The sequence below is a fragment of the Gasterosteus aculeatus genome, chromosome X (genome assembly GCF_964276395.1).
Source record: "Gasterosteus aculeatus chromosome X, fGasAcu3.hap1.1, whole genome shotgun sequence".
In the NCBI taxonomy this organism is placed as follows: domain Eukaryota; kingdom Metazoa; phylum Chordata; class Actinopteri; order Perciformes; family Gasterosteidae; genus Gasterosteus; species Gasterosteus aculeatus.
Genome location: NC_135698.1, coordinates 18,472,101 through 18,496,777, shown reverse-complemented (window position 1 = coordinate 18,496,777; position 24,677 = coordinate 18,472,101). Strand labels below are relative to the sequence as shown.

Below are 24,677 nucleotides of genomic sequence, written 5' to 3'. Positions count from 1 at the left end.
TCATACGAGGAAAGATCATCAGAAAGAAATGCTGGTCTTCAGGTCATGTGTGTTCATCGAAGAGTCCAAATCAAGTTGGTTTGAATGAGTTGGATTTATTTATAAGTTAGCAGAACGTCGTGACAGGCACTGTAGGAAACAAGGGTCTTCTCTGTACCACAGGCACGAATCAAACACGCCACCTTGGCATTAGAACTTAAGGCGTCAAATTGAGTTTTAAACACATTTCTACGTCCAGGCTGCGCTTCAAACAAGGACACATGCAACAAAGACCAAGCGCTCACTTCAGGTTGAATTAAATAATACAGGCTGTACAAGTCAAATCTGGCACAGAACGATCAAACAGTAGACGCAGCTTGATGATTTTCTTTCTTCCAGAAAAAACAAAAACATGTCAAATATTTTCCGTAAGAATATAAATCCAATAAATATATTTCTAATACTGCATTGATAGAAAAATATAATAATAATCAAGGAAAACTAAAACCACCCCTCCCCAAAACACGAGTGCATAGATAATCATATCAAATGAAAACAGGACAGATGGACAGTAGAGACATCGTTGCTTAGTTAAGTCAAAACACGCGTCATAGATGACAGAAATACGTGTAACTGCTGCAGTCAGTGAGTATAATGACAATAATACTATCCTTAAGACCAAGAGGGACGTAAAGCGGGAATGTCCTCCACACCAGGAGTAATAATGAAATTAATCTGGTTCAATATTTTCACTGTGTTTCTCCAAAAACTAACATCAAGCAGTCCAATGCAAGAATAAAGGCCGGCGCATGCTTCTGCGCACTCGCTTCAATTCATGGTGTTTGTGCAGAGCACGCAGAAGCGCAGAAAACGCAGAAGCATAAACTAGGCTTAAATGCCATTATTCTTATTTCCACCCCCCCCCCCCAACCCACCAACCATGTTTAAACCTATTTAAGTGAAGCCCTGTCATCATTTTAAGACTTTGAAACGTAAAACACTCACAGGACAAAAACGCAACTGTTCGGCACTGAGGTTATTCCAGCCATGACATTCAAACAGCTGTGAGCCTGTGAATTATTCCAGCAATTTCACTGATAAAAAGAAATGTTTCAAGAACAAAATACAGATTTGAACTGGGAGAGATAAAAAAAAAAGTGGGAGAGATAAAAAAAAAATGGATGAAACAAAGGATGCTCTGCGCCACACTGCGTAGTGTCTGGAGGGCAGCTGGGCGCGCTGCGCAGTGGAGGAGCTGCACTCAGGGGCTCAGTGCTCCTGTAAAGCTCTTTGACAGTGGTACATCAGGCAGTCGGGCAGGTCGGGGACCGGAGAGCGCAGCCACACGGACAGCGCCCCCGCGTGCAGGCGGCAGTGCATCAGACACGGCTGATCTCGGAGGACTCGGCAAGCCACGATACCTTCCATTCCTGTGGGGAAGAGTAACAAGTTGTTCAAGTACTGGAACACTGCACCTTTCACACGCGTTTTAGCTTGATGCTAGAAAGACCCCTTGTGAGTTGGGACATAAACCCTCTGGGACATTTCATTCTTTAACGTGTCACCTCAGTAAATAAAAAAGGTCAAAAAGCTCAGCTTTAACATTTCACACTAGAACTCAATATCTGTTCACCAATGATTTCCACGACATGAAGCTTGAGTTTCTTCTTCAGCACATTCAGTGTGTCCATGAGAGGTTCTTGGCCAAGACAAATCGGTGTCAGCTTCTGCTTTGTGTCATGAGAGAAGTCCAGCCACATTGTCCCGTACTCCTCTGTGGACACGGTCAAAGGTCTGAAGGAAAGGGGAAATTACAGTAAGCAACAGTTAGAGTAGGAGCGTCCTTTCTGCGAGATCACACTTAAAAAGGAAGGAAATATTTCACCTGATGAAGCTGGTAAGAGGCAGTTTGTATGAAAACTGCACCGACTGAGACGTCCCAACAGGAAGTTGATAAGACACCGTCCCGGCCACTTCAACGTGGACAGAAGGCTTCTTCACAGTCAGTGAGTACTGACACACTGCTACGCTGCGGCTCCTCGCCTCCTCAACCGGACTGTCGCCTTCACACGATACCTGAAACATGCAGAACAACAAAAGGCTGTTTAATATGAAAGTCCTACAAGGAGAGCATTGACTTACACTAATTATTCCCTGCCCTGTAGTTACTGTACCTCAAGTTCATCGGAGCGGAGCTCTAGTAGTATGTGAGGAATGTCATCGTCAGAAGAGTTGTACATGAAGACAACCAGCGCTAAAGAGTCCTCTTTCTGCACATGACAGGCAGAGACATCCAGGCTTTGGTTGGAGGCCAGAGGAGAGATGTCTGAGTGACAGAGTCCAGAGAACTCTGCAGGAAGATGAGCGCTAAAGTCTTTCAGTTTTTCTCGGTCTCCACGTGGAGCTGGATCAGCAGCTACGAGCCGGTTATCCCCAATGAGAGAGGCGCTATTTTCCTTCACGTCCCTGTCCGTTGACTCTACAGCACAGGCGCCGTTCGCAGCAGGGAGGTCGCGAGAGAGTTGGGGCGTCTGTTCGAGTGAAGGAGCAGCCGTTTCTGAGGTGATATTGGAGTCCAGGAGGTCGTTACACAGCAAGTTATTCGCCATGCTCGAAGCGGAGACGGAGGAGTTGGATATTTGCTCGCCCGTACTGGAGGACAGGACTGGACCTTTTGCTTTTCTTCTGAATCGCTGGGTTGTCGCCTCAGGTTTTCCCATCTGTCAAAAAGGAACATTTTGTTGTTGCAGCCTGTCACATGGGAGGATTTGCTGCTGTCACATGAAAGATTGGAGCGGAGTACATTTACAAACACATTGCTATGGAGACCACAATGGTAACAATCAACTTTCATGGCATAATGTGAAAGGGGTAAGTGGAAACTGCAAAACCTCTTAGGGGCTGAGGAGGAAACCTGTCACTAGCAATGTCACACAGCCTAAAGCATAGATCCATCCATCCATCGTCAAACCACTTATCCTGCACACAGGGTCGCTGGAGTCCATCCCAGCCAACTTCAGGCGATAGACAGGGTACACCCTGGACTGGTCGCCAGCCAATCACAGGGCTACACAGAGACACACAACCATTCACACTCACATTCACACATCTACGGGCAATTTAGAGTCCCCAATCAACCTGATCCCCAGAGCATGTCTTTGGCCTGTGGGAGGAAGCCGGAGAACCCGGAGAGAACCCACGTAGACACGGGGACCACGCCGCCTTCATTAGAAATAATCAATTCAATTAACTCAAAAAGAGGAATTCAAAAGCTGACCAGACACAAAGAGCTTTGGGAGCCCAAGCCAACAAACAGCGAAGAGGCCAGCTGCTGTTTCTCTTGTTCGGGCTGCGGGGTCGGTTTCAGCGTGGGAGTCTGGCTGGGGGGCCCGTCAGCCCCTGCCTGCTGGTTGGGTGACTGCAGGGGACCGGTAACCTCAACAAGGTCCGACTCCTCCACAGGTTCCGTCTGCACCAGGTAGCCCTGCCTTCCCCACACCCTCTTCACACCGTCCAGCTTTAGAGTCGTAGAGCTGAAAGAAAAGCCAAAGTTCGAATCCGGCTTTGTATCTGTGTGTAACCTGTTTCACAGACAGCGTAGCTGTTTTTGTGTGTCTGATTGTTTGTCCACGTACCCTCCTTTTTGAGAGAGGCTGGGGCTGTCACCCGACAGACCAGAGCTTACAGACAACAGAGTAGGCGACTGTCTGTCTGCGATGCTGCACGACGACATGCTGATGGGGAGGCCGTATGGCTCCATGCTCAACGCTGAGGAAAAAGTCAAAGTCAGGAGAAATCAAAACGAGGCAGAGCATGTCCACGTGCATGTGCGTTCGAATCTGTCTAAGCCTCAATATTTCACCTTTTGCCTGAGCCAGCTCCTCCTGCCGCTGATGATGGGGCTTGTATGGGGCCGCGCCCGCCGCCAACGCCTCCGACACAAATCCATCCAGAAACGACAGAGAGGAATCCACCTGGACGACAACGTCATTAACAACAAAGTTTAAGCTTCTCCTTTGGTGGAAATGGGAAGATTATTTTCTGTAGGAGAAGACTTGTTATTTGTGTGTGCTTGCAAATATAACTCCTATAATATATGCAGTACAAAATAAAATCATTATTGTTCTTCACAAAGATGATTTTCCCACATGTTAAACATTACCGTTGGTACCGTTGGAGGTAATTTTCAAAGAGGTTGTGAACTGCCCGTGTTTTACAGTTTGTAGCCCCACCCATCAGACAACTTCAGACAGGCTTTACCCGCTGCTTTGATCATCCATACACAGTAATTAATATAATATACTGGGTTTGAAAGAGGGCAGGTGCCGGCAGGTTTTAGTTTCCCAGTGATCGGATAATAAGCACCAACGCTGCCAGAGGGGAGATACTACAAAGCAACAAGTGCTGAGGTTCACTGAGTTAAATCATGGTGCTTTCGTTACAAAAGCTTCAACACCAGCGGGCCTTCATGGTCAAACGTAATGTTTCCAATGCAGCACGTTTCCATGGGGTACATGAACACAATATTACAGCCAATTGTAGTAATTCTGCAGCGTAGGTGCGTTACCTCCAAGGGCTCCGAGCCGGCTTCCCGAGGGAGCACCTTTGCTCGTAGGTCCCGGTCTTGGCTGAGGTGCTGCAGCTCTTGAGCCCTCTGTCTCAGCGCTGTATCCAGGGAGCTGCTGTATGTTTCACAAACCTCCTGGGCCACAGAGACACCCACGCCGCCCTCACAGACCTTGGTCATTGCCATGAGCACCCAGCTCTTGGTTTCACTGCTCGTGCTCTTCGTGTCCAATAGTTTGGCCAGCAGCCTCAGGACTGTTGCCGCGTCAAGTTCCCCCCTCAGATAGGAGTATTCCCCGAGGACCTGTGCATGACAAGGGGCAAAAATGTTGGGCGTTATTCTATGAATGTCCTTCCGTGTGTGGTGGGTTGTGGATTACATTTCAAACCACAAGTAAAGGAGAGTAATAACAGTAATAAAACATTTTTTCTATCCACGGTTGACTGTGTATTTTGGGTCATTCCTGTAAGAAAAATGTAATGACAAGTTACTAGATAGATACTGTACTATGTCAGTATCAAATTGACATTAGGATCTTACTCGCCATGATTAAACTTGTCAACTGCTTGAGATCGTCTCACTTGTGATCATCCAACAGGACACACACTAGCATGACGGTACTTGTCGGAATGTCAAGCTAAGCTTTGAACGACCCACCTGAGGAGACTCGTTATCATCTTTTTTAAAACTAGAATTGTTGCTTTATGTTGTTGCCTCTATTTCCTACAGCTATTCCCACAGATTTTCACTGAAATCGTGAAGTAAATAATGAAGTAATAACGGTTAATGTTTTGGGGTTTTTTTATGCACAGAAATTTTAAAGTGCTCTAAAGTTGAATCCAAACCTTCATTTTTCCCTCTCCTGCTTCTTGTGATCATTAGTATTACAAAAATACTGACGCAAACTGCCTTTTGTGGTGCAGCACTCACCCAGCTGATGACTTGGAGGAAGCGCTGTGGCAGTTTGCCAGGCTCTCCTTGCAGAAGAGAAACATATGAATCCACAGCGAACAGCTTCAACTTCCTGTCCTCCTCCACGCTGTCGAATCCTGGGTCATTAAAGAGACATTAGCATTACAAAATTAGCAATCAGCAGAAAATAAATGAACTATTACAACTCAGCGGAATAACACCGTTGGTATATGTTGAGGTTGTATATATATGTGTGTGTGTGTGTGTGCGTGCTTCTCACCCTCAGATAGCAGTTTAAGGAAACTGTTTGGGATGTCGGGCTGCATCGTGTCTCCACCCACTGAAAACACTGTGCTCATGGTCTCAATGAACCATTCGTTATTTGGTGCATATGTAGAATGGTTTATAGAAAAATCAAACCATTACATAGGAACAAACAAGGTATAAATAATACAAGATTTACATTTTTTTAAATGCAACGCAATGCAATTCAATTTTTGAATTAAGTAGCCATTACAGGCTCTTGATTCAATATTTATTGCACATTCATTTTATGACTCGTTTTTAAATTCCCCAGTCAAAGCGGGACACCAGGTAGATATTAAAGGATATTTTTCTGCCAACTCTGCCACCTTCCCCACCAGGTCAATGGTAGTGTAGTCATCTTTATTGCCGCGCAGAAACTCCAGCATCTTCTCGACGATGACTGTGACATTCTGGGCGTTAGTGATCCGAAAGAGCAACTCCAGGGTCTACAAAGAAAAAACATAAAAAGTCCAATAATGCTGTAAAACTACATTTCTACAGCACCAAATGGAGAGTACATCGGTGACTGCCTTACCTCACGCTTGATGATGAGGTCGGGGTGATCAAGACACTCAATGATGGTCACCTGATGCTGGAGGGCCAGTTTAGGATCCTGCTGGACCACATAGGTGAGGGCCTTTAAGCCTGCAGTAGCATCAAAACGAAACAATTTACTGAAGTCAATGTTTGAAGTCTTGAATGAAAACTATTGCAACAAAGAAAAATGTTTTCTTTGAATCTTACCTAGATATTTGAGATTAATCTTTGTTGACAGAACAAAGTTGCCGATGCACTTTGCAGCTTTCTCCAAAAGTTCAGATTTGGGGTGAATTGTGTAAATGCATTTTACACACTCGTATAATATTGCTGTAAATAAAGACAGCATCTGAATAAAATACATAAATTATGTTAAACTGAATTTGCAAAAGATGACACTTTAAATTGGACATACCGTAGGTGATGTTATGATTTATTTCTGCTCTTCGTAAAGACTCCTCGAGGATGTCATACATGATCTCACTTGAACTGTCGAACAAAAAACAGACTCTCAAAACGCACTCAAAGATTTGAGTACAAAGCACAACTACATAATGGTTTAATGGCATCTGTAATAACATAGTCATTGTTGAACAAAAAACATTTACCTTTGGTCATTTTTCCCAAGAAAAGCCAGAATTCTGAGCAGCTGAATTTGGAGCCAAGGAGCAGGAACACTGTGATAGTTAAAGTCCATGGGCAGTTTTCCTGCCACCACTTGCTTCAGTATGGTGACAAAACTTGCCGTCAGGTCTTTATAACCTTCTGGATTCTCCTGTAATCAACGAAAAATAAGTGATGAGACTGGATTCATTAACAGAATCTACAAACCTAAAAAATAATTACCTGGATCATCTGTAAGTAGATGTGTAGGGACGCTGTCATAACGCCAGGATCCTTGTCACAGAGAGCTTTACGAAACTTGTTGTGGATGTGTTGAACTTGATTTGGCGCTATTAGGTAGAACTTATAAAGTGCCAGGACTGCTTTTCTGCGAATGATTTCTCTGCAAATGCACACAGAGGATCGCTAATAAATGATAATATAAAAGCAGATTTTGAGTGAATTTACTTAATTCATATTGGTCGCTATTTATACTGAAAATGTATACAGTGTTTCTTACTTCGGGTGAGTAAGTTTCTCCTCAACCAAAGGAAGGATTGCAGGAATCATATCTTTGGGGAACATTTGGCTGACAACGGTTAGAGCCATGCACACTTCAATGAGATTTGTGCTCTGAAGATCCTAAGAACAGAAAATACATCAACATCTCCTCTGGCAAGAGCCGGAAGACAAATGCTGTGAAAGCACAACACCCACCTTTAATACAGTGTTCACAAGAAGAAGCAGCAGCTCGTGACTTTCGTTCAGAAACAAAGACACGGCGAGGTAACCTGCAATGCATAAACACCAACTTATCTTTTGTTCAAAGAAGTTCGGCGAGATGCAGGGAGTTAAAGTTGCTTTGAAGCTTTAAAAGCTCTAATCTACCAATCGCCTTCTTGTGTTGATAATGAGACTATTGAATTGAGTAGGTACTCTTATGAATAAGCTTTCCAGCTCTTCACAAACAAACGTACCAACTCTTTTCTCCAGAGCAGTGCCTTGTTGAGCGAGTTTGATGGCATGAATATAGCTGAACGAAGCCTCATAACCGAGCATTTCACAGTAGATCGCTCTCACCATGAGCTCCTTCATCTGCCTCTGCAAGGGATTAGGTCACAAGGAAGGGGGAAACAAATCCATCATTTAACTCATCACTGGACTGCTTTGACTCATCTCATTTCTGGAACCAAATAGGAAAATCCGGAGAATCGTACCATGGAGGTGTTTGGGGAGGACACCTGCTCTTTGATAGAGGCTAGTTCACGTTGAATAAGTTTTTCCTCTTCCTGAAAAGGGGAGAAGGACATTTAAGGATATTAAGATCAAATACTGTACACATGCCTGCTAACATCATACACTATTATGCTATTATTTGCTGACAATGGTCATGTGTGAAGCACAGTCAAGCCTTGATAGGTTGGTGGACGGTAAAACGATATGGTCAATAAACTAAAAACAATAAGATGCACTTTACATTACTTTTAGTCATTGCTTAAAGTATAACTTGTAAGTGTTCACTGTAAATAAAGCTGAAGACACTTTATAAAAAAGGCAACACATCGCAGTGAACATCAGATATACCTGGCTAATACCGTTCAAACTATTTCTAATTGGTGTATTCTAGTATGTAGAGGATATTAGAAAACTAAAGGGGCGGTAATTGAGAACTGGCTGAACGATGAGAGCAAAATTTGTCCCAATGAAGTTTTACTTACTCAGTCTGTCACGAGCAAGTGAACGCAACACCACAAACACGTATTAAAAATAGTCCCAGCTCTGTTTTCTTCTATATTATCACGTGATGGTGACATAGAAGGAACACGAAGATCCCAGTAAATAAGTGTAAAACATAAACGGTAATCCAGGGAATACAGGCACAGAGTGGCTTAAAACACGTAAACACACCTTTTTGGAGTTAGCATAGACAGTTTAGCAAGCTAACGTTAGAGCAATTCATCCAATGAGGACTCTTCCTATTTCACCTGAGCTCCATTTCTAAGGTGGCACTCACATGTTTGGACGTTAACTCGGTGATTCCTCTGATGAGGTTTCCTAGTTTTGAGGAGGAGGACAGTTTTGTAGATCCAGAGTGAGAGTCTAAAGACAGCAGACTCGGCAGAGCTGTCAGGGTCTTTTCCACGACATCGCTCATTTCAGCAACGAAAAACTGGGCTTTCCAGCAGTCCTATTCTTTAAAGATATACGTATCAAATTATCTATCCATCCCAGAAACAGGTAATTAAAGAGAGCACGTGAAACCTTATTGTTAAGCGTTTAAAAGAGCACGAGAGGACACAAGCTCGCCTGACAGTCGGCCATTGTTTTGATGTAGCCGACTGACTAGTGATGTCACTTCCGCTTGAACTGGGGAAACTTTATTAATAAACCTCAAATAACAGTGGCGGTTATTCTTGTCTAAATAGATCATTGCAAGAACACAAAAGAATAAGATCAGGTAAAGAACAAAAGGGAGAGTGCAATGATATTCAAAACTCAGTTTATTATGTTGGTAATACTTTGATAAACAGTCCCTTTAATAACTACACTAAACTACAATGAAATAATTTCCGTAAATATTAAATTACAGCCATTGGACAACTGCTTGATAAGAGTACATTCTAGAACATGTTATTTTATTCATATGCATTAATATTTATACATCTAGCAAGGGACCACAGAGTCTAATTGCAGTGTCCACATAGAGCAGTAAGTGGGTAACAACAGCTGGAAAGAGACACATAGGAGGTAAACCATCTTTTTAAATAATTTGGGAGGGAAATTACAAAGTATATCTTTTAGATTTATCTTTAAATATGTGCTGCTTTTTACATCAGGATAGTATCGGCAGCTGAGATGCTGTCAAGGCTTGTTGGGTGGACAGGGTGTGGAATCAAATCTATTTCTGTCCTATATCATCCTCATAAACTACAAAGTTGTACTTTCGTTCATTACTATATTATGCCAATGCTCAGTCATATGGCTTCGAACTATCGATTCATTTCTACAAGACAATCAAATTGTCCTTACTATCCCTAATATTCCAACTGTTCTGCGGCATAAAAAATTGAAGCAAGTCAAGTGAAGCTGAGGCCTTCATATTCTTTCCTAGAATCCTATGTTCTTCTTCAGACGGCATTCTTTCATAATCTTTTGTGCAAGAAACAACAAATAAATCAAAAAATAATATCCTTTGTGTCGGTGCTTACAACACATCACTTTATTGTGACACTTCTATTCTAGTTATTTTTGTGCAATATACATTTAACATCTTAAGTTACCATAAGTACGTTTGTGCAATTTTCTTTCAATCATCCTGTAATATAAGCGTGCCATTTGGTTTGATTAGTCTCTAAAATATGTCAATTTACGATGGCCATGAGACTGGAGTATATACAAAGCTATTGATATGCACTACGTACAACCAAGGCTGAGTTTCTATCTCTGTGATTGTACTCTAGCAAACAGAAATGTTGGTGTCTTCAGAAGGTCTGTCTACCATTCAATCCTCTGCGTCTTCATCCTCAAGCCCAGACCTGGAAAAATCAAAACAGCAGACATCACAAGAACTCACCAACCTTTCACTGCACATTTGATCGTCAGTTGAGACGAGAACAACAGACGTTTCATACCCGAAGAGTGTGGTCCCAGGAACCCGTGCAGAAGGCCGTCCCATCTGGAGAAACGCGCAGGGTACTGACCCGGTTCTCATGGCCAAACAGAATGGAGACGCGTGTCCCTTTGAGAACATCCCAAACATTGATGGTGTAGTCGTTGTAGCCTCCAAACAATAACCGTCCTATGAGGTTAACAAAAACAACAAAGACTTAACTCTGCGCACAAAAAATTGAGGCTTTGATTTGTCATTAACTGCTGTTTGGTTGAGTAACCCGACTATTACCAAGGTGCGTATTTCTTACCACTGAGAGAGAAATCAACACTGGACACGCCAAATATGATGCTCTCTTTAGAATAAATAGCCACTTCTCGGTCTGCCCTTAAGTCATACAGCCGGCACTGTAACAGAGGTCAGTGTTTGAATGTTCGAAAGTTATTTTCCACACGTTTCTGTTTCCACTGCATGTGGTAAATATCAAATTACTTACCGTAGCATCATCTGAGCCAGAAGCAAATGCATCTCCACTTGGATAGTATCTGTTTAAAAAAAAAACAGCCTTCGTTAGGAAAGAATACTTCTCTTGTGTAGGATTTGATTATTTCCGACTTTTGGCGACTCCCAGTGGTGGTATGAAGAAGATACGGTGCCGTAAACTAGCAGCTTAACTTGAAAGATGCACAATACATAACACTTTACACAGACATTTTTATAATATCATTCATGAAAAGAATGATCATTTTCACCATTGGGAGTAACTTACCGCACACTATTTATGTCTGATTCATGAGTTTCAAAAGACTGAATACACTGTCCTGAACGCATGTCCCACACGTTGGCCTTCTTATCACAGCCCTGCAGAATAGAATACAGAATAATGAACAATCTGACCAAATGTGTGAAGGAATTAAGTCACATTTAAACAGCAACAAACTGTAGGGAAAAGTGTCCTCACCCCTGAAACAAACGTGTTTCCAGTCTCAGAGGGGGCCAAGTCCAGACAGAGCACATCTGCAGCGTGTCCATGGAAACTCTGCAACAGCTGCCCGCTCTCAACATCCCATAATGCACATGTTCCATCCCCGCTGGACGTCAGGATCTTTAACACAAGCAGACAATAAGGAGGAAGAACGGTGACTCTTCTGAAGATCAGTAAACACACAAAGCTATAAATGGATTTTCTTTGTTGTGTGAAGCATCACGTGACCGGGACATCAAACCAGGAGCAATTGGCTGCTGTAAATTATTAAAAAGGGAGGAAGCTCTCAGTGTATGATCGATGCTCTGACCTGCATATCTGAGTTGGTGAAGCTGCAGGCCGACAGATAGTTTGTGTGCATGGCCACCGATTTCTTCTTGGCAGCCAAGTTCTCATTCTTGTCCAGAGAGAGAGGATACACTGAACATTTATTATCCAGGCCCCTGTGACAGGAAAATGACCGAAGCTTAAAAAAAGGAGAACGGAAAAGCAAACAGATGACACACAACATTTGGATACGAACAGCAACACACTCACCCACAAGCCACGGCACAGCCGGAGGGGGCGTAGGCGCAGGCCATCACCCAGGTGCAAGGCATTGTCACAGCGTGCTCCTAATAAATATCAAAACCCAAAGCTGCATGAGCCGCATCAGGACAGCAAGATGAATCCGATGAATTATAATCAATTATTTACAGTAGAACAGGAAGCTTTGGGATGCTACGGATCGGCGACGCAACCGTTTGTCCAAGAGCAAAAACGATATGAAGCCGTGGTTGGTATCATAAATAAAATTTAGACATTTGTGTGGTCAATTGTCACTAAAAAAAGAAATCTGTGATGTCCCTTCCCTTTCGTCCTCATTCATTTAAATAAAACAGCATAGCAGACTCCTCGTCCATTATGCCTCATATATTTGATTTTGTACACCATTTTGCACAAAGTGAAATTCTCAATTAGAGGTTCAATAGATGATGTTTTTATAGAATGGGTCAGCCCGTTTTTTCACAATAAGTTACTAAATTACAATTTATGCACCTGTTATATTAACTAACCTTATTTTAGAAGCTAATCAAATCTGTATTCTTGCCTTTAATATTTAAGTTGTCATTACCAACATGTTTTTGTTTAAAAAAAAAAAAAAAGTAATAAGATAAATCCGATGGGTCATGAAATTATTGTGTTCATAAATATTTATTTTGGATTAAATGTTTTTTTTCCCCACTTGTCTTTAGTAATATGAATTATTTCTCAATTACAGATATTTACATTTCATCATCATTCGTTCTGAGGAATTACACGCCAAAAAGGTTCTATTACAAAAAAATAGTTTAGTAATAACAATAGTAGAATACATTTATGTTAGAAAAGACAACGTTACCTTGTTGGTGGTGAAAGCGTCCCAAACGATCACCTTTCCATCCTGCAAAGAGATTAAAACAAGTACAGCAAAGAACACATGCACTGTAAATCATGCAATCACACACTGGGTTACAAGCATGTAAATCAGTACAGGGGAGAATGTGACCTGTGAGGAGCTGACGATCCTCCTCTTGTCCTTACACCAGTCCATGCACAGAACTTTGTTGCCATGTCCCTTCAGAGTTCTTCGGGTCTTCATAATAAACTGACCCAGCCCATCCACCTTCTCTGCCACCTGATGTACTGCGCGCACACACACACACACACACACACACACAACATTAAATCCTCCCCTGGATGAATATTGCCTGAGCAATCAGGATTAAAGTGGACCTACGACATAGAAATAATCTAAAAATAATCTTTTTTTTTTTTTTTTTTAATTCTGCCATGTCTTCTCACAAACAAACATGGACTGCAAAGGCAGCCTCGTATTAAACATCCGCCATATATCCGAGATGTCATTGGACCAACCATCCAGAAGGGAACAGGGGAAGCGAACAAACATACTGCTTCAGCTGCCTGTCAAATATGTGATGTAACGATCGGGTCAATAATGAGCTCGGACACGCTGACGTAAAACTGTCATCATTTGTCCTCCCCGCTGAAAACACATTTGTTAGACATTTGCCGTTATTCGTCCCGCCGGGGCGGGAAGGCGGCGGTGGGTGGAGGCCTCTCCATTTTCAGCAGCACTCACGCTCGACGTCGTGCAGCTTCGCTCGTTCCTCCTCCAGCTTCGTCTTCAGGGTGTCCGACTCCGTTTTGAGGTGGGTCAGAGTCTCGTTCGGCTGTACCTCCTGTGTCGCCATTTCAGGGACGCGAGGGGATCTCATATATTTCGTGCAGGCGGCGATCGGCAGCGAAACGGTTTCAAGCGGAGCTAACAGCTGATGCTGCGGTCATGACGTCACAGGGAGAAGATGCTCCTCCGGTTTTCAAATGGAGGAGGAGGAAGAAGAGGAGGAGGAGGGGGGGGGGGGGGGGGGGGGGGGGGACCTGCATCCCGGTGATGCTGCAGCTCCGTACGGGGCTGCATCCTCAGCAGCCCACCCTTCTACTTATTAATTATTCATTTAAATACTTCCGGCATGGAAAACACAATATTGTACGTAGGCTACTATCTAAAATACATTTTTGTTATTGTTTTGTTTCGTCTAATCTCCCACCACTTGGGGGCGTGGTCCCGCTGTCACTTGGATGAGAGGTTTATTTAATGAGCGTTGGGTCACTTCTTGATGCAGACTGACATTTTGGACCATTTAACACGCGGTGTTTGAACGTGTATCAAAGCAGATATTTCAGTCGATTAATATTTAGTCAATGGCAACAAGTTGCAATAAAACATAAATCAATATCATATATAATCTCCGGTTTTGAGCCCATGATTCGAAAAAAAGTATTTTGATTGATTCCACTTTTAATTACACTGACAAAACTGAATTCATGTTGATGGGTATTTAATTGGCTCATACACCCAATGACACAGAGCAGAGAAAAGCAGCAAATCTTCGCACCAGAGCCAGAGAACCTGAGAACAGATGAAGTATTTGAATACAAAATGAAGCCATTTATCAATTACAAATTATCATTATACCATTAGGCCCCTATTTTAAATATATTTCGTTCATTGTCTATTTAAAGTGTTTACATATTTATATATTATAGTAGTAGTCCACTGGCTCATCGGTCATGAGGTTGAAGGCCGGCTGTGTCAGATCCTGGTTAGAAAGCCCAGGTGAAGGCTGCTCGGGACCTGCAGCAGCTCCAGAGCCTGCGAGGACGGGCGGTAAGGAAACGTGACCTGGAACCGATAGTCTGAGTCCAGCATCAGCTGTGAGGTGGACCCGTCCCGATCATGCAGTAAAGACTGCAACAAGAAGAAACTCGGCCCATTGAGTCAAGCATTTCATGGCAGTACACAGTAAATACAAAATGCGTGTTAAATGAAACAATCAAGCTCACCTGAACTTTGCGAACAAATGACGACGTCACCCTTTTCTCAAAATCATCAATGGGCGTGTAGGAGTTTAAAATTTTCACAATCTGCAAATTGAAATGTTTTGTTTCGGTGTTAAACTGGATTAAATAATCAAATCAAATATACGGCATGTGTTGCATGAACAAAATACCTGAACAGGGTTGAGCTCGGTGCATTTGTCAGTGATCTCTTTGGCGTCGTCGTCAGTGGACTTGTTGACTTGCAGTAGCCAGGCGGCCTGAGACAACGGCTGCAGAGTATCTATAGCATGAGAGCTTTGCAGCTCCTTCTCCTTCAGCCATTCCTCCAGGTAACTGATGTTACACCTAAAAAAAAAAAGACAACAGCCATGAGCTCATCTTTGTCTGCGTAAGTAACTGTATCCATTCTCATAAAACCAACCGCGGACCTGATTTGCATTCCCTTTCTGCAGGAGCACATGTCTTTGCGGAGCATGATGTTGTTGAGGGTGGTCGCACCGACCAGGAAGAACATTTGCTTGACGGCCTGGTTGATGAGCCCCGGCTCCATGCCATGCTGGCTCATGATGGAGTGGAAGACACTGAGCTGCTGGACGATTGAGGAGATGGTGTGCGTCTCGGAGTCCTCGCAGGTGCTGTTGGAGCGCTTCCTGAAGCCCGTCGGCTTCATGCTAGAAAACCCCTGTAGGCTCTCGTGCTCCAACAAAGCGGGTACTGTCGGGCGAGAAAGCCAAGCAGCAGGTGTAAGGTTGCTTGTAAAGCACCGACGCGATCAGAATCTGCACGAGATAATGGTGATTCTAAAATACCAATTGCTGGAGTTAGAGTCTTTTCCATGACGGAGACAAACTGGTGGTAGATTTGAATGGCCAGGTCACTGAAAATCTGTCTGTGTTCCGACAAATCGAAATTCTGCAAGCAGTTCTTTTTCTGTCGAGGAGTATTTTGCTTCAGGAACTCCTTTTTGTAACAAAGAGAGACAAGAGAACGTCAAAATGGGCCTTCTGTGGGAATGCGATTTCTTTGAATGAAATAGTGCAACCAGGGTAAACGCAGACCTCCTCCCCGCTGTACTGTTTCAGACAGTTGAGCAGCTGATACGTGTTTGAGAGCCAAAACGACAGCAACTCAAAGTCTTTGCGATGACTCTGAAATTAAAATTAAAAAAAAAAATGTGTGTAGTTTGTTTTCAGCAACCAAAGGTTTGTAATTCAGACGTTACATTTTTTGAAATCCAGTTACATCGTACATCTCGTTTCCAAGCTGTTAATCCTGCTGTTTTTGACCTCATCAACTTATCAGGAAGTAAAAGAAAGAAAGAAAAACTAGACTGCTGCCCACATTCAGGCTATCTAATCTGAATATGGTTATTAATAATAGGTTATTAATTATATCATGATACTGTTGTTCATTTATCAACTCTTAAATTGAGATAAAGGATGCTAAAATGAGAATCAACCTCACCATGATGACTTTTTTGACAGCACTGATGATCCCGCTCATGAGAGACTTCAATTTGACTTCATCGTTCAAGTAGTCGGCATGGCGGACGCACATGAAGAGGATGTACGCTGGCAGACCGGGAATCACGTTGACCACCACACCTTTGGGCTTCAGGTCTGTGAGGGAAACACTTTCATTATAATATGTTCCTGGTTAAAAATCAAAGATGCAAAGGAGGCCAAAAAAATGAATGAATGATACCCAGAATGATGTTTTGAATGAGCTTGGATTCATCCTCTCTCTTGTACTCCAACATTCCGAGGTAATCTTTGGGAATGGCTGGTGTGGGCGTTTGCTCGGCTGTGTGAGAGACGTTAAAGCCGTGAACACAAAGAAGGTGGATTCACATCTTAATATTGTTTGTGTACAAACCACAGCACTACCTTTCTGTGATGTTTGAAGGCTCTTTATCTGATTCTGCAGTTTCTTTATTATTCTGTCTTTCTGGTCGAGCTGCTCTTCAAAGTCCTGAAAGAAAAGCACAATTTGTTTCCGTCTTTCTGCACTCTCTCATACTATAACCCTCCATATCCGCGCCCACACACACCATATTCTCAGCGGTTAACTGTGAAGTCTCCTGTCTCAGTTTGTTCTTGGCCTCGCTCTCCATCAGCAGCTGCCTCTTCAAATGATTGGTCTCGTCTTCCAGATCCTCCACTCTGCCTTGAAGCTCCGTCTTCAACTCCTCCAGCTCTTCAGCTTTTTCCTCAAAGTGCCTGAAAAGCAGCAAAAATCAGGCCGACTCAGAAAAGGCCGTCGCTTCTTCAATCAAGAGACAGACTCCAATCTGTGAGTTTTACCGGCGTTGGGAGCTTTCTTCTTGAATCTTCTTTTGAAAAATGGTTGTGATCTCCTCGGTTTTTTCTTTCAGATGACATCAACAAACAAAAAAATGAATTAACTGGTTGAAATTGTAATCTGAAATAGAGCTTCGTGGTGAAATGGTCGGGGCGGACTACCTGCTAGCTCTCTGCTCTGCACCTCTAGGTGGGACTCCAATTCTTGCTTTTGTCTCTGCAGCTCTGAAGCCTGCAGCTTGAGCTCCGGTAAAACCTGTGGATCACATGAAAATAAGGCAATTGACGGAATATTCTGCACCTAAACTATTGAAAGGAAAGAAATATGGGATAAAGAATGTAATAACCCACTGAGTTCTCGCTGCTGAGTCTGGCCACTTCCTGGCGAATATTCTCATTGAGGTTACTTTTCTCCTGGAACAGGTTCTGCAACTTGCTGTTCTCATTTTGAAGGTGGTCCATCTTCAAGTTTAAGCCCTCCACTTGTGTCTCGTGGCTTTCCTTCAGCTCCTTCTGGCGGTTTTCTAGTGTTCTGCCGTGGTGCCGTGTGAAACAAGATGAAGAGTAAAGAAGATTGTAATAGCAATGGCGTTAAGTGAAGGGATTCTCATGCTGTCAGTAGAAATAGACCTGATCGCTTTCTGTAGACCATCAAAGGAAGCCAGCAAATCATCACCTTCATCAATCTCCTCAGCGTCGTCTGGAGTTTGCCTTCAGAGACACAATGAGTGATATTATTTGACTAAATGAGATATGGAACAACTGTGTGGGAGGAACGTCTAAAATATTTCAGTTACCCCAAAACAACGTCCTCCTCTACAACATCACCACGAAGTTGTCTCGTAATATCGTTCATTTTAGCTGCAGAAAGATATTCAAGTATCATCAGCGCAATATATTGTCTTTATTTATGTATGATAACGTATTATCTACTAGCTGAAGGTACAACTATACAACTATAAGGTATGTACCTCTTGCTTGTTCTGACTGTTGCTTCATCTTTCGGTCCATGCTGTTCTTCTGGTTTTGCAGTTTGTTGAGATCTCTGCGGAGCTCCGGAATGACCTTGACGTGTTTGGTGAGCTGGACGAGCTGCTCCTGAAGGTCGGAGTTCACCTGGCCGCCCTCCTCGATCTTTCTCTGCAGGGAGACTCGCTCTTCTTTCAGTCTCTTAATCTCCTCCTTCAGAGATTCCACTTCCCTTTCATGGTCCTGTGTTTGGATGTCAATGTTGTTCTCTGCAATTCTGCCAATAGTCGTCTCATCAAATACTTGAGTAAATGAGTCAAAGTTTGCTTTTGCTAAACAAATATTTGCGCGATGCTCTAAAGGAGGTGGGTAGTACATTTCCATTACTCACTTTCTTAACCTTGCTTCATACTCCTTCTCTTCCTGGAGGTTCCTCTTTATCAGATCGAAGCTCTCTGGAAGTGTAAAACCCGCCACAAGTTCTGTGAAAATTGAAGTACGAGTGGCACACACAGAAATCTTGACCCTTATTACCTTGTGCCTCTTTGATGGAAACGTCAAACCTTTTCTCCAAGTTCTGCTTTTCGAGCTTTACTGCGTCTATTTCCTTCTGGAGCTGTGCAGTTGTCTGTAGCAAGAATTAACTGCTGCTTTTCAAAGGGCTCATACAGGAGAGACAACCGTCTGTAACAATCAACTTCGAGACTGACCAGACTTGCGTCTTCTTTCACTTTCTTCTCTCTGGCCTCCACGGAGGCTTTTTGGCTGTTGGATTTTTCCAACTGTGCCTCCAGACCCTGAAGCCTGTCGACGGTATGAGAGTTTGCGCTGGCCAAGTGTGTCAGTCTTTCCATCAATCCGCGGTTCTCTTTGTTCTGTTGGGACAGGAGGGATTTAGTGACGTCCTCTACATGAAAGGCCCGAGCTGAAGTAACCCTGAAAGCATCTCTACCTGCTCTTCCACCTTCTTTCTGAGCTGCTGAACTCTGAAGGAGAGCTGAACGTTGATCACCAGCCGCCGCATGGTTTGAAAACGCCGCCGTGCCAGCCATGCTCTGGCATACTTTTGTAGAATGAGCGCTTTCTGCACCTCGATCATCTGAGGATAAATAGTGGAGCGTGAATAACATGTGGTTGCAATTTGTGAAATTGATCATACTCAGCGAAACGAGTGACTAATTAACTTCACGGACCTTCTTGTACCGTTTACGGGCCATCCAACCCCGCGTGAAGGCCTGGATGGTGATGGAAGCCAGGCGGACCACCAGGAAAATCTGTTTCATGCGGTAACCTCTCCAGTATCTCTGGATCACCAGCGTGGCCCAGCCCTGCTTCAGTGCTGCAGCACTCACCGTTTTGCTGCAGAACAAGAGGGTGCACACGTCAGATAAAATCGAGGATGCACAAAGACAAAAACCGCAAGGCAATGCCTTCCAACCGAATTGACTTCTTTCCCCGGATGTACTGCTGGAGGATGATGGCAGCCGCTCTCATGCGCAGGTACTTCCTCCTCTGGCACCACCCACGGACATGTTTCTGGATTGTAGCGCAGGCTCCTCTCAGTCGGTCCAGACGCAGCTTCTCCAGATAAGCCACTTGACCGGCTCGGAAAAAGATCTTTGTCCGACCAAACTTGTACTGATTGGGGTCCTAGAGATCGAGCCATTGAGGCCAAAGTTAGAGACAAACATGCAGTGCACAACAACGAACAATGTGGAACAGAAGGCCATTGAAGAGGCAGCTGACCTGAATTAACCTCTGCAAGACGTTCTTGCAGGTCTGTTTCTTGTCACTGAGGATCGCCTCCTGGTTCGACATCAGGATACTGTAACGGCTATAAAACTCAATGTATGTCCACCTGTTAAGAGAAAACAGGTGAGCCAATACAACGTGAGCACATGGAGATTTCGTTGAGCTGACATAAAAAGGTGTAGTAGAGAATGACCTGGATGGATAGCTCTGTGCACTGATGCGAATAGTTTCAAGGACCCCACACGCTCGCAACTGCTGCACCACCCTTCTGGAGTCATATCTGAATAAGGAAAGCAAACAAGGAAACGCTCACTTAAAACACAGACACATACGTGCACGAAGGATTTAGTGTTACACGGATCGTTTCACCAACACTCACTCAAACGGGAGCTTTACGTCATTGGGCTTAATGCAGCGTACATAGTGTGGGGTGGTAGCATTCAGTGTTTCCATCAGTAAAGAGAGGGAGCTGCAGAACTACACCCAACCACAGAGGTAATGAGAAACAATAAAGCACTACAGAAATACAACTATGTTTTATTCTATATTTATTCTTAAAAGCAGCATACTATCAAAACGTCAGTTGGAGTTTAATCTCCAGTGAGCTGCAAACATGTTCACCTTATCTCCCACTGAGGTTCTCAACTGTTTGTTAGCTGCTTTCACTCCAGGTCTGGCAGGTCTCACTTTGATACCTTTACTGTTCACAGAGCTTTGCTTCTCCTCTTGGAAGAAGTTGGCTAGAAAAGGAAACTGATACAAGTTGCGTGAAGGAGAAATGTGTTAAAATGAGTAAAAAGGAAGATGGAGAATTGGCATCATTGACACAGGCACAATATTCACCAGTGATTACCTTACTGTCTCGCAAAATGTCAACCAGTTCTTCATAGAGAGCGTCTCTGTTCTTTTCAAGAAAACCTGTACATTGATATTCCACCTGTTAAAGGAAAAAACTCAGTATCTATCCGGAATCCAAAATAATTAATAGTGAATAACAACTTTTCTGTACATTATGCTGGAATCTTTTTTTTTTTAAAGGTCAACACACTGCACCTTGTCTGCAAAGTGTTGAATAACAAAGGCCTCGTTTGATAGCCTGGGCTTCTCAAACAGAGGATTGGCATCCAGGTAGTTGAACAGCTTTTGCAGCCAGCTTTGATCGGTTCCCTGAGGAAACTGTGAGGCAGAAAGTCACACGTGTTGGAAGAGCGGCAAAATATGACATCTTTCGTTCTGCAAAATTCACATCGCGTCCATCAAATCACCAAACACTCTTCATCGAGCAAGTCCAGGATCCCCATCTTGGCCTCAATCAGGTCAATGACCGGCTGATTGTCGTAGAAGTCTATCAACGTCCACGGTATGTCCTCTCTCATGTACTCCTCCTGCTCAAGCTTGAACACATGCTGATGGAAAATAAGAAAGACATCCGAATTACCCCCCCCGGGCTGATGAAGCTCGGTATACAGTGTTTTAACAATGATTTGGGAACACGGTGACGCGTACCAAGTTAAACTGCTGTTGAAGCTTCTCATTTGCATAGTTGATACAAAACTGTTCAAAGCTGTTGATGTCAAATGTTTCAAAGCTGAGGACAAAGGAAACAAGGATCCCATCACAAACGGCCCTGTGAGCGACCAGAAACTGTCCCCAAAGCATTAGCGTTTCTGCATTACCCATAAATGTCCAGTACACCGATGAAGGCGTGCTGCTGTCCTGGAACCTGCAGTGCAGTGTTTATCCTCTTGATAATGCAGTCAAACAAATGGGCATAGATCTGCTTGGCAAGGGCATCTCTGGCGCTTACAGCCCGCTCTTTGGGCACCGGCTTCACCACCGTCTCAGCCACCAGAACGATCCTCCGATGGCACAGCCACCGGACCAACCCTTCTGCACTCGCGCTCAGCAGCTCACAGAAGGCCGCCAGGTGTGGATCACCGGGCTGGAAGGTGAATGCAAACCAAGGGGTGTGTTGAACCGGGTTAATGCTATTCGCAGACAAAAAAAACAAAAAACGTTTAGGCTCGGAGAGGTGAGACTCACGGGAACTGATGAATGTGCATCTCCAGAGTTTCGGATTTCCACATTTCCCAAATGTAAAATGGCAGCCAAAACTCTGAACACGTCCGACTGAAAGTCCTCCTTCAACCCTGGAGAAGAAGAGAGAGGAAGCCATCGGAAACGTGACACCAAAGAAAAGTTTAATTCTGACGGACAAAGTGGCATTTTTTCTTTACCCAGCAGTGAGAAGGTCTGTCGGGTCTCCTCCATGTCCTTCTTGTCATCTACACCTTCGATACGGATATCTCCGCCCATTGAGGTGTACTCGAACTCATCCGCAGCCACTGCAGATGACGGGAATGTAACACGGCAGTATTATCATACAACGTCACATCGTCAGACTCAGATGTGCGTTCAAAGCAGGCCAGATGAACCACAACAACGAAAGGACAGGCGCTCCCCCCCCCCCCTCCTCTCAAAGCGGCTCGAGAAACCCTCATTAGAAACACTCACACAGTCTCAGATGCTCGAATTCTGGCAGGTGAGCACAAGAACACATCTGGTAGAATATGTGATAGTTTCGCTCGTTGTCGGCCTGAATGAAACAAGAGCGTAACTGTTATGGATCAGATGTAAGGAGAAAATAACACAAGGGCTTCATCTCACACACTACCTGGAAGACGACTCTGGATTTCTCTAAGAGATAGGTCCTCATGTTCGCTCCGATGATCCGGTACCTCCGGTCGAAGCCGATCTCGGTGTATTTCCCAAAACGACTGCTGTTGTCGTTCCTGGTGGTCTTTGCGTTTCCAATTGCCTGAGAGGAAATCACCTGGTCTCTTTTTATGTTGTCACAAACGCCCCGGTTGCCCGACATCGATTCAATTGTCACAGTACTGGAACATAAAGCACAGCGATGTGAGGACAGAGCTCGTGGTCCAGGGAGATCATACCTCGGTTATCGGATTGGATGCCAGGACTTTGTCTTCAACGTTAGTTTTACTTCCAGATTTGCTCACAACAGCAAAGTACCTCATGGCGTACCGAGCAGACACTGTTTTGCCAGCTCCGGATTCACCACTGACAATGATAGACTGGTTCTTCTGGTTTCTGAGAGAAATATAAAGTACACACGTTGACTCCATGTTCTACTGTGTGATCATTTTCGCTTTCTTTTACCTGGGCATCTGTTTGTAAGCCTCTTCTGCTACTGCAAATATATGAGGGTCCATGTCCCCCATGTTCTGGCCTGAGTAGGCGTGAATGATTGCATCCCCATAGACGTGCAGCTGTTTGTATGGATTTACAGCCACCAGTATAATACCTGCATTTTAGAAAACGGCACAGGCTGAGACAAGAGCACCAACAATCTAAAACCCAGTGTTAAGATACATGGTTGAATGCACTTATTGTACGTCGCTTTGGATAAAAGCGTCAGCTAAATGACATGTAATGTAATGTAAAGATACAGTTTGACAAGAGATGATTCGTTTCAACGGTACCACAGTAGGTGTAGATGATTCTGGACTCCACGAATCGCACTTTGAGATTATGCAGGACTGCAGGTTCGTGCAGGTAGCTGAGGGCAGTGAGGTCGTTCTCCCCCACCAAGATGTCCGGGTTGCGAAGCGGAGGGAGTTGAGGGTTCGACGGGTCAACGGGGAGGTGGTGCTCCTGTACAGTGGCAGGTTATGCAAGAGACGGCAGGTCAGCTGTTACTTACTTACTCAACGCCATAAATCCGTTGCGGCGGCGTGTGAAGGTTTTACTGGTCATGTTTTACTTACAGTGCCATCTTCAAGAAGTAATTCAAGAATATTGTCCCCAAAATGAAAGTCTTTCAGAATTTCGGCCGATTTCCACACATGTTCTGCATCTGGTATCCACACTCTGTTGTACTAAGGGAAAAGATGTCAGTGGTGTCAAGATAACAGTTCAACAACTCATCTATAACCTAGTTCAAACACATAGCACTTTGAATTGTAACACAATTCTGTGTGAACATCGAATTATTGAACTACGTGGACCTTCATTCATTTAGTATGTAACAGCAAGGCATTAAAGATTTACAAAAAGTTGAAGACTAAACACTTGCAGCATTTAAGTACAGCCTCCTCGTCATCTCTGCAACTTGACGAGCCCTGACAACGTTGCCATATGTTTCTCTAAAATAAGCTTTTACCATCTCTATTGAAATAAAAAACATGGTGCCTTTCTCTTACCTTGGTGTACAGTTCCAACAAAGACATGTTTATGCATTATTGTTTTAACTTCTCTTCTCAGTGTTGTTAGATTTTGTATCTTGTAATTTCCAGGTTGACAACGACTTTTTTTCCTTCTCCAACTATGACAGTTTCAGTCAAGAAAGACCCAATCACATCGTTTTCCTGTTTGTGACTTTCAAAATAATACTCCCTGAATTCATTCGTGATCATTTCAATTTGAAAAGCGTATGAATTCATCGTTTAAATATTCACCCATAGCTTAGTCTTACAGGTTAAAGTTCGCTTCAGTTTCATGGACATTTATTTCTAACGATATCCTGTATATTTACTTTAATGAGGTCTGAGGAAATACAACGCAAGGACGAAGATCAAAACGCATTGAAAACAATCTGATGAGGACGAAATGACACGATGTGGAGTCACAGGTAGACATCACTACATTTAAAAAGTCAACACCGAAACTGTTGGAAAGTCTTACCGTTTAGAATCATCCTATAAACAGTGACATATCGGATGCTCTTATTTTGAAAGCCTTGTTGCTCACGTC

At 43.6% G+C, this 24,677-nt stretch overlaps 3 protein-coding genes across 3 annotated transcripts; all 3 read right to left on the bottom strand.

Moving 5' to 3' along the window:
* Positions 1-75: 75 nt before the first annotated feature.
* ap4e1 (adaptor related protein complex 4 subunit epsilon 1) lies at positions 76-9,270 on the bottom strand. Its single transcript, XM_040161711.2, has 21 exons — positions 8,919-9,270; positions 8,122-8,193; positions 7,882-8,005; positions 7,622-7,695; positions 7,425-7,546; positions 7,148-7,307; positions 6,910-7,076; positions 6,717-6,790; positions 6,509-6,631; positions 6,300-6,409; positions 6,071-6,210; positions 5,739-5,851; positions 5,477-5,595; positions 4,547-4,849; positions 3,842-3,953; positions 3,615-3,747; positions 3,257-3,512; positions 2,154-2,699; positions 1,865-2,055; positions 1,613-1,773; positions 76-1,409 (listed from the first exon to the last, which is right to left on the bottom strand). The coding sequence occupies exons 1-21, from the start codon at positions 9,057-9,059 to the stop codon at positions 1,249-1,251; spliced, it is 3,402 nt and encodes a 1,133-aa protein (XP_040017645.2). The 5' UTR covers positions 9,060-9,270; the 3' UTR covers positions 76-1,248.
* A 117-nt stretch (positions 9,271-9,387) lies between these two features.
* gnb5a (guanine nucleotide binding protein (G protein), beta 5a) lies at positions 9,388-13,863 on the bottom strand. Its single transcript, XM_040161786.2, has 11 exons — positions 13,622-13,863; positions 13,028-13,164; positions 12,881-12,922; positions 12,037-12,113; positions 11,810-11,942; positions 11,476-11,619; positions 11,284-11,375; positions 11,011-11,059; positions 10,825-10,921; positions 10,537-10,703; positions 9,388-10,440 (listed from the first exon to the last, which is right to left on the bottom strand). Exons 1-11 carry the CDS (start codon positions 13,755-13,757, stop codon positions 10,429-10,431), a joined length of 1,086 nt encoding a protein of 361 aa, XP_040017720.1. The 5' UTR covers positions 13,758-13,863; the 3' UTR covers positions 9,388-10,428.
* Positions 13,864-14,364: 501 nt separating this feature from the next.
* Positions 14,365-24,266, bottom strand: myo5c (myosin VC). The gene is made up of 40 exons (XM_040161706.2): positions 24,128-24,266; positions 23,693-23,803; positions 23,408-23,579; positions 23,085-23,229; positions 22,859-23,015; positions 22,579-22,722; positions 22,419-22,500; positions 22,142-22,249; positions 21,948-22,054; positions 21,581-21,846; positions 21,411-21,492; positions 21,170-21,310; positions 20,958-21,080; positions 20,758-20,841; positions 20,526-20,657; positions 20,284-20,381; positions 20,098-20,184; positions 19,899-20,010; positions 19,591-19,802; positions 19,346-19,511; positions 19,105-19,251; positions 18,863-19,027; positions 18,687-18,780; positions 18,544-18,607; positions 18,155-18,429; positions 17,981-18,044; positions 17,814-17,894; positions 17,535-17,715; positions 17,346-17,439; positions 17,187-17,250; positions 16,934-17,102; positions 16,770-16,854; positions 16,588-16,686; positions 16,348-16,502; positions 15,942-16,031; positions 15,693-15,843; positions 15,312-15,597; positions 15,054-15,228; positions 14,887-14,967; positions 14,365-14,791 (listed from the first exon to the last, which is right to left on the bottom strand). The coding sequence occupies exons 1-40, from the start codon at positions 24,152-24,154 to the stop codon at positions 14,636-14,638; spliced, it is 5,232 nt and encodes a 1,743-aa protein (XP_040017640.2). The 5' UTR covers positions 24,155-24,266; the 3' UTR covers positions 14,365-14,635.
* Between the last annotated feature and the right edge of the window lie 411 nt (positions 24,267-24,677).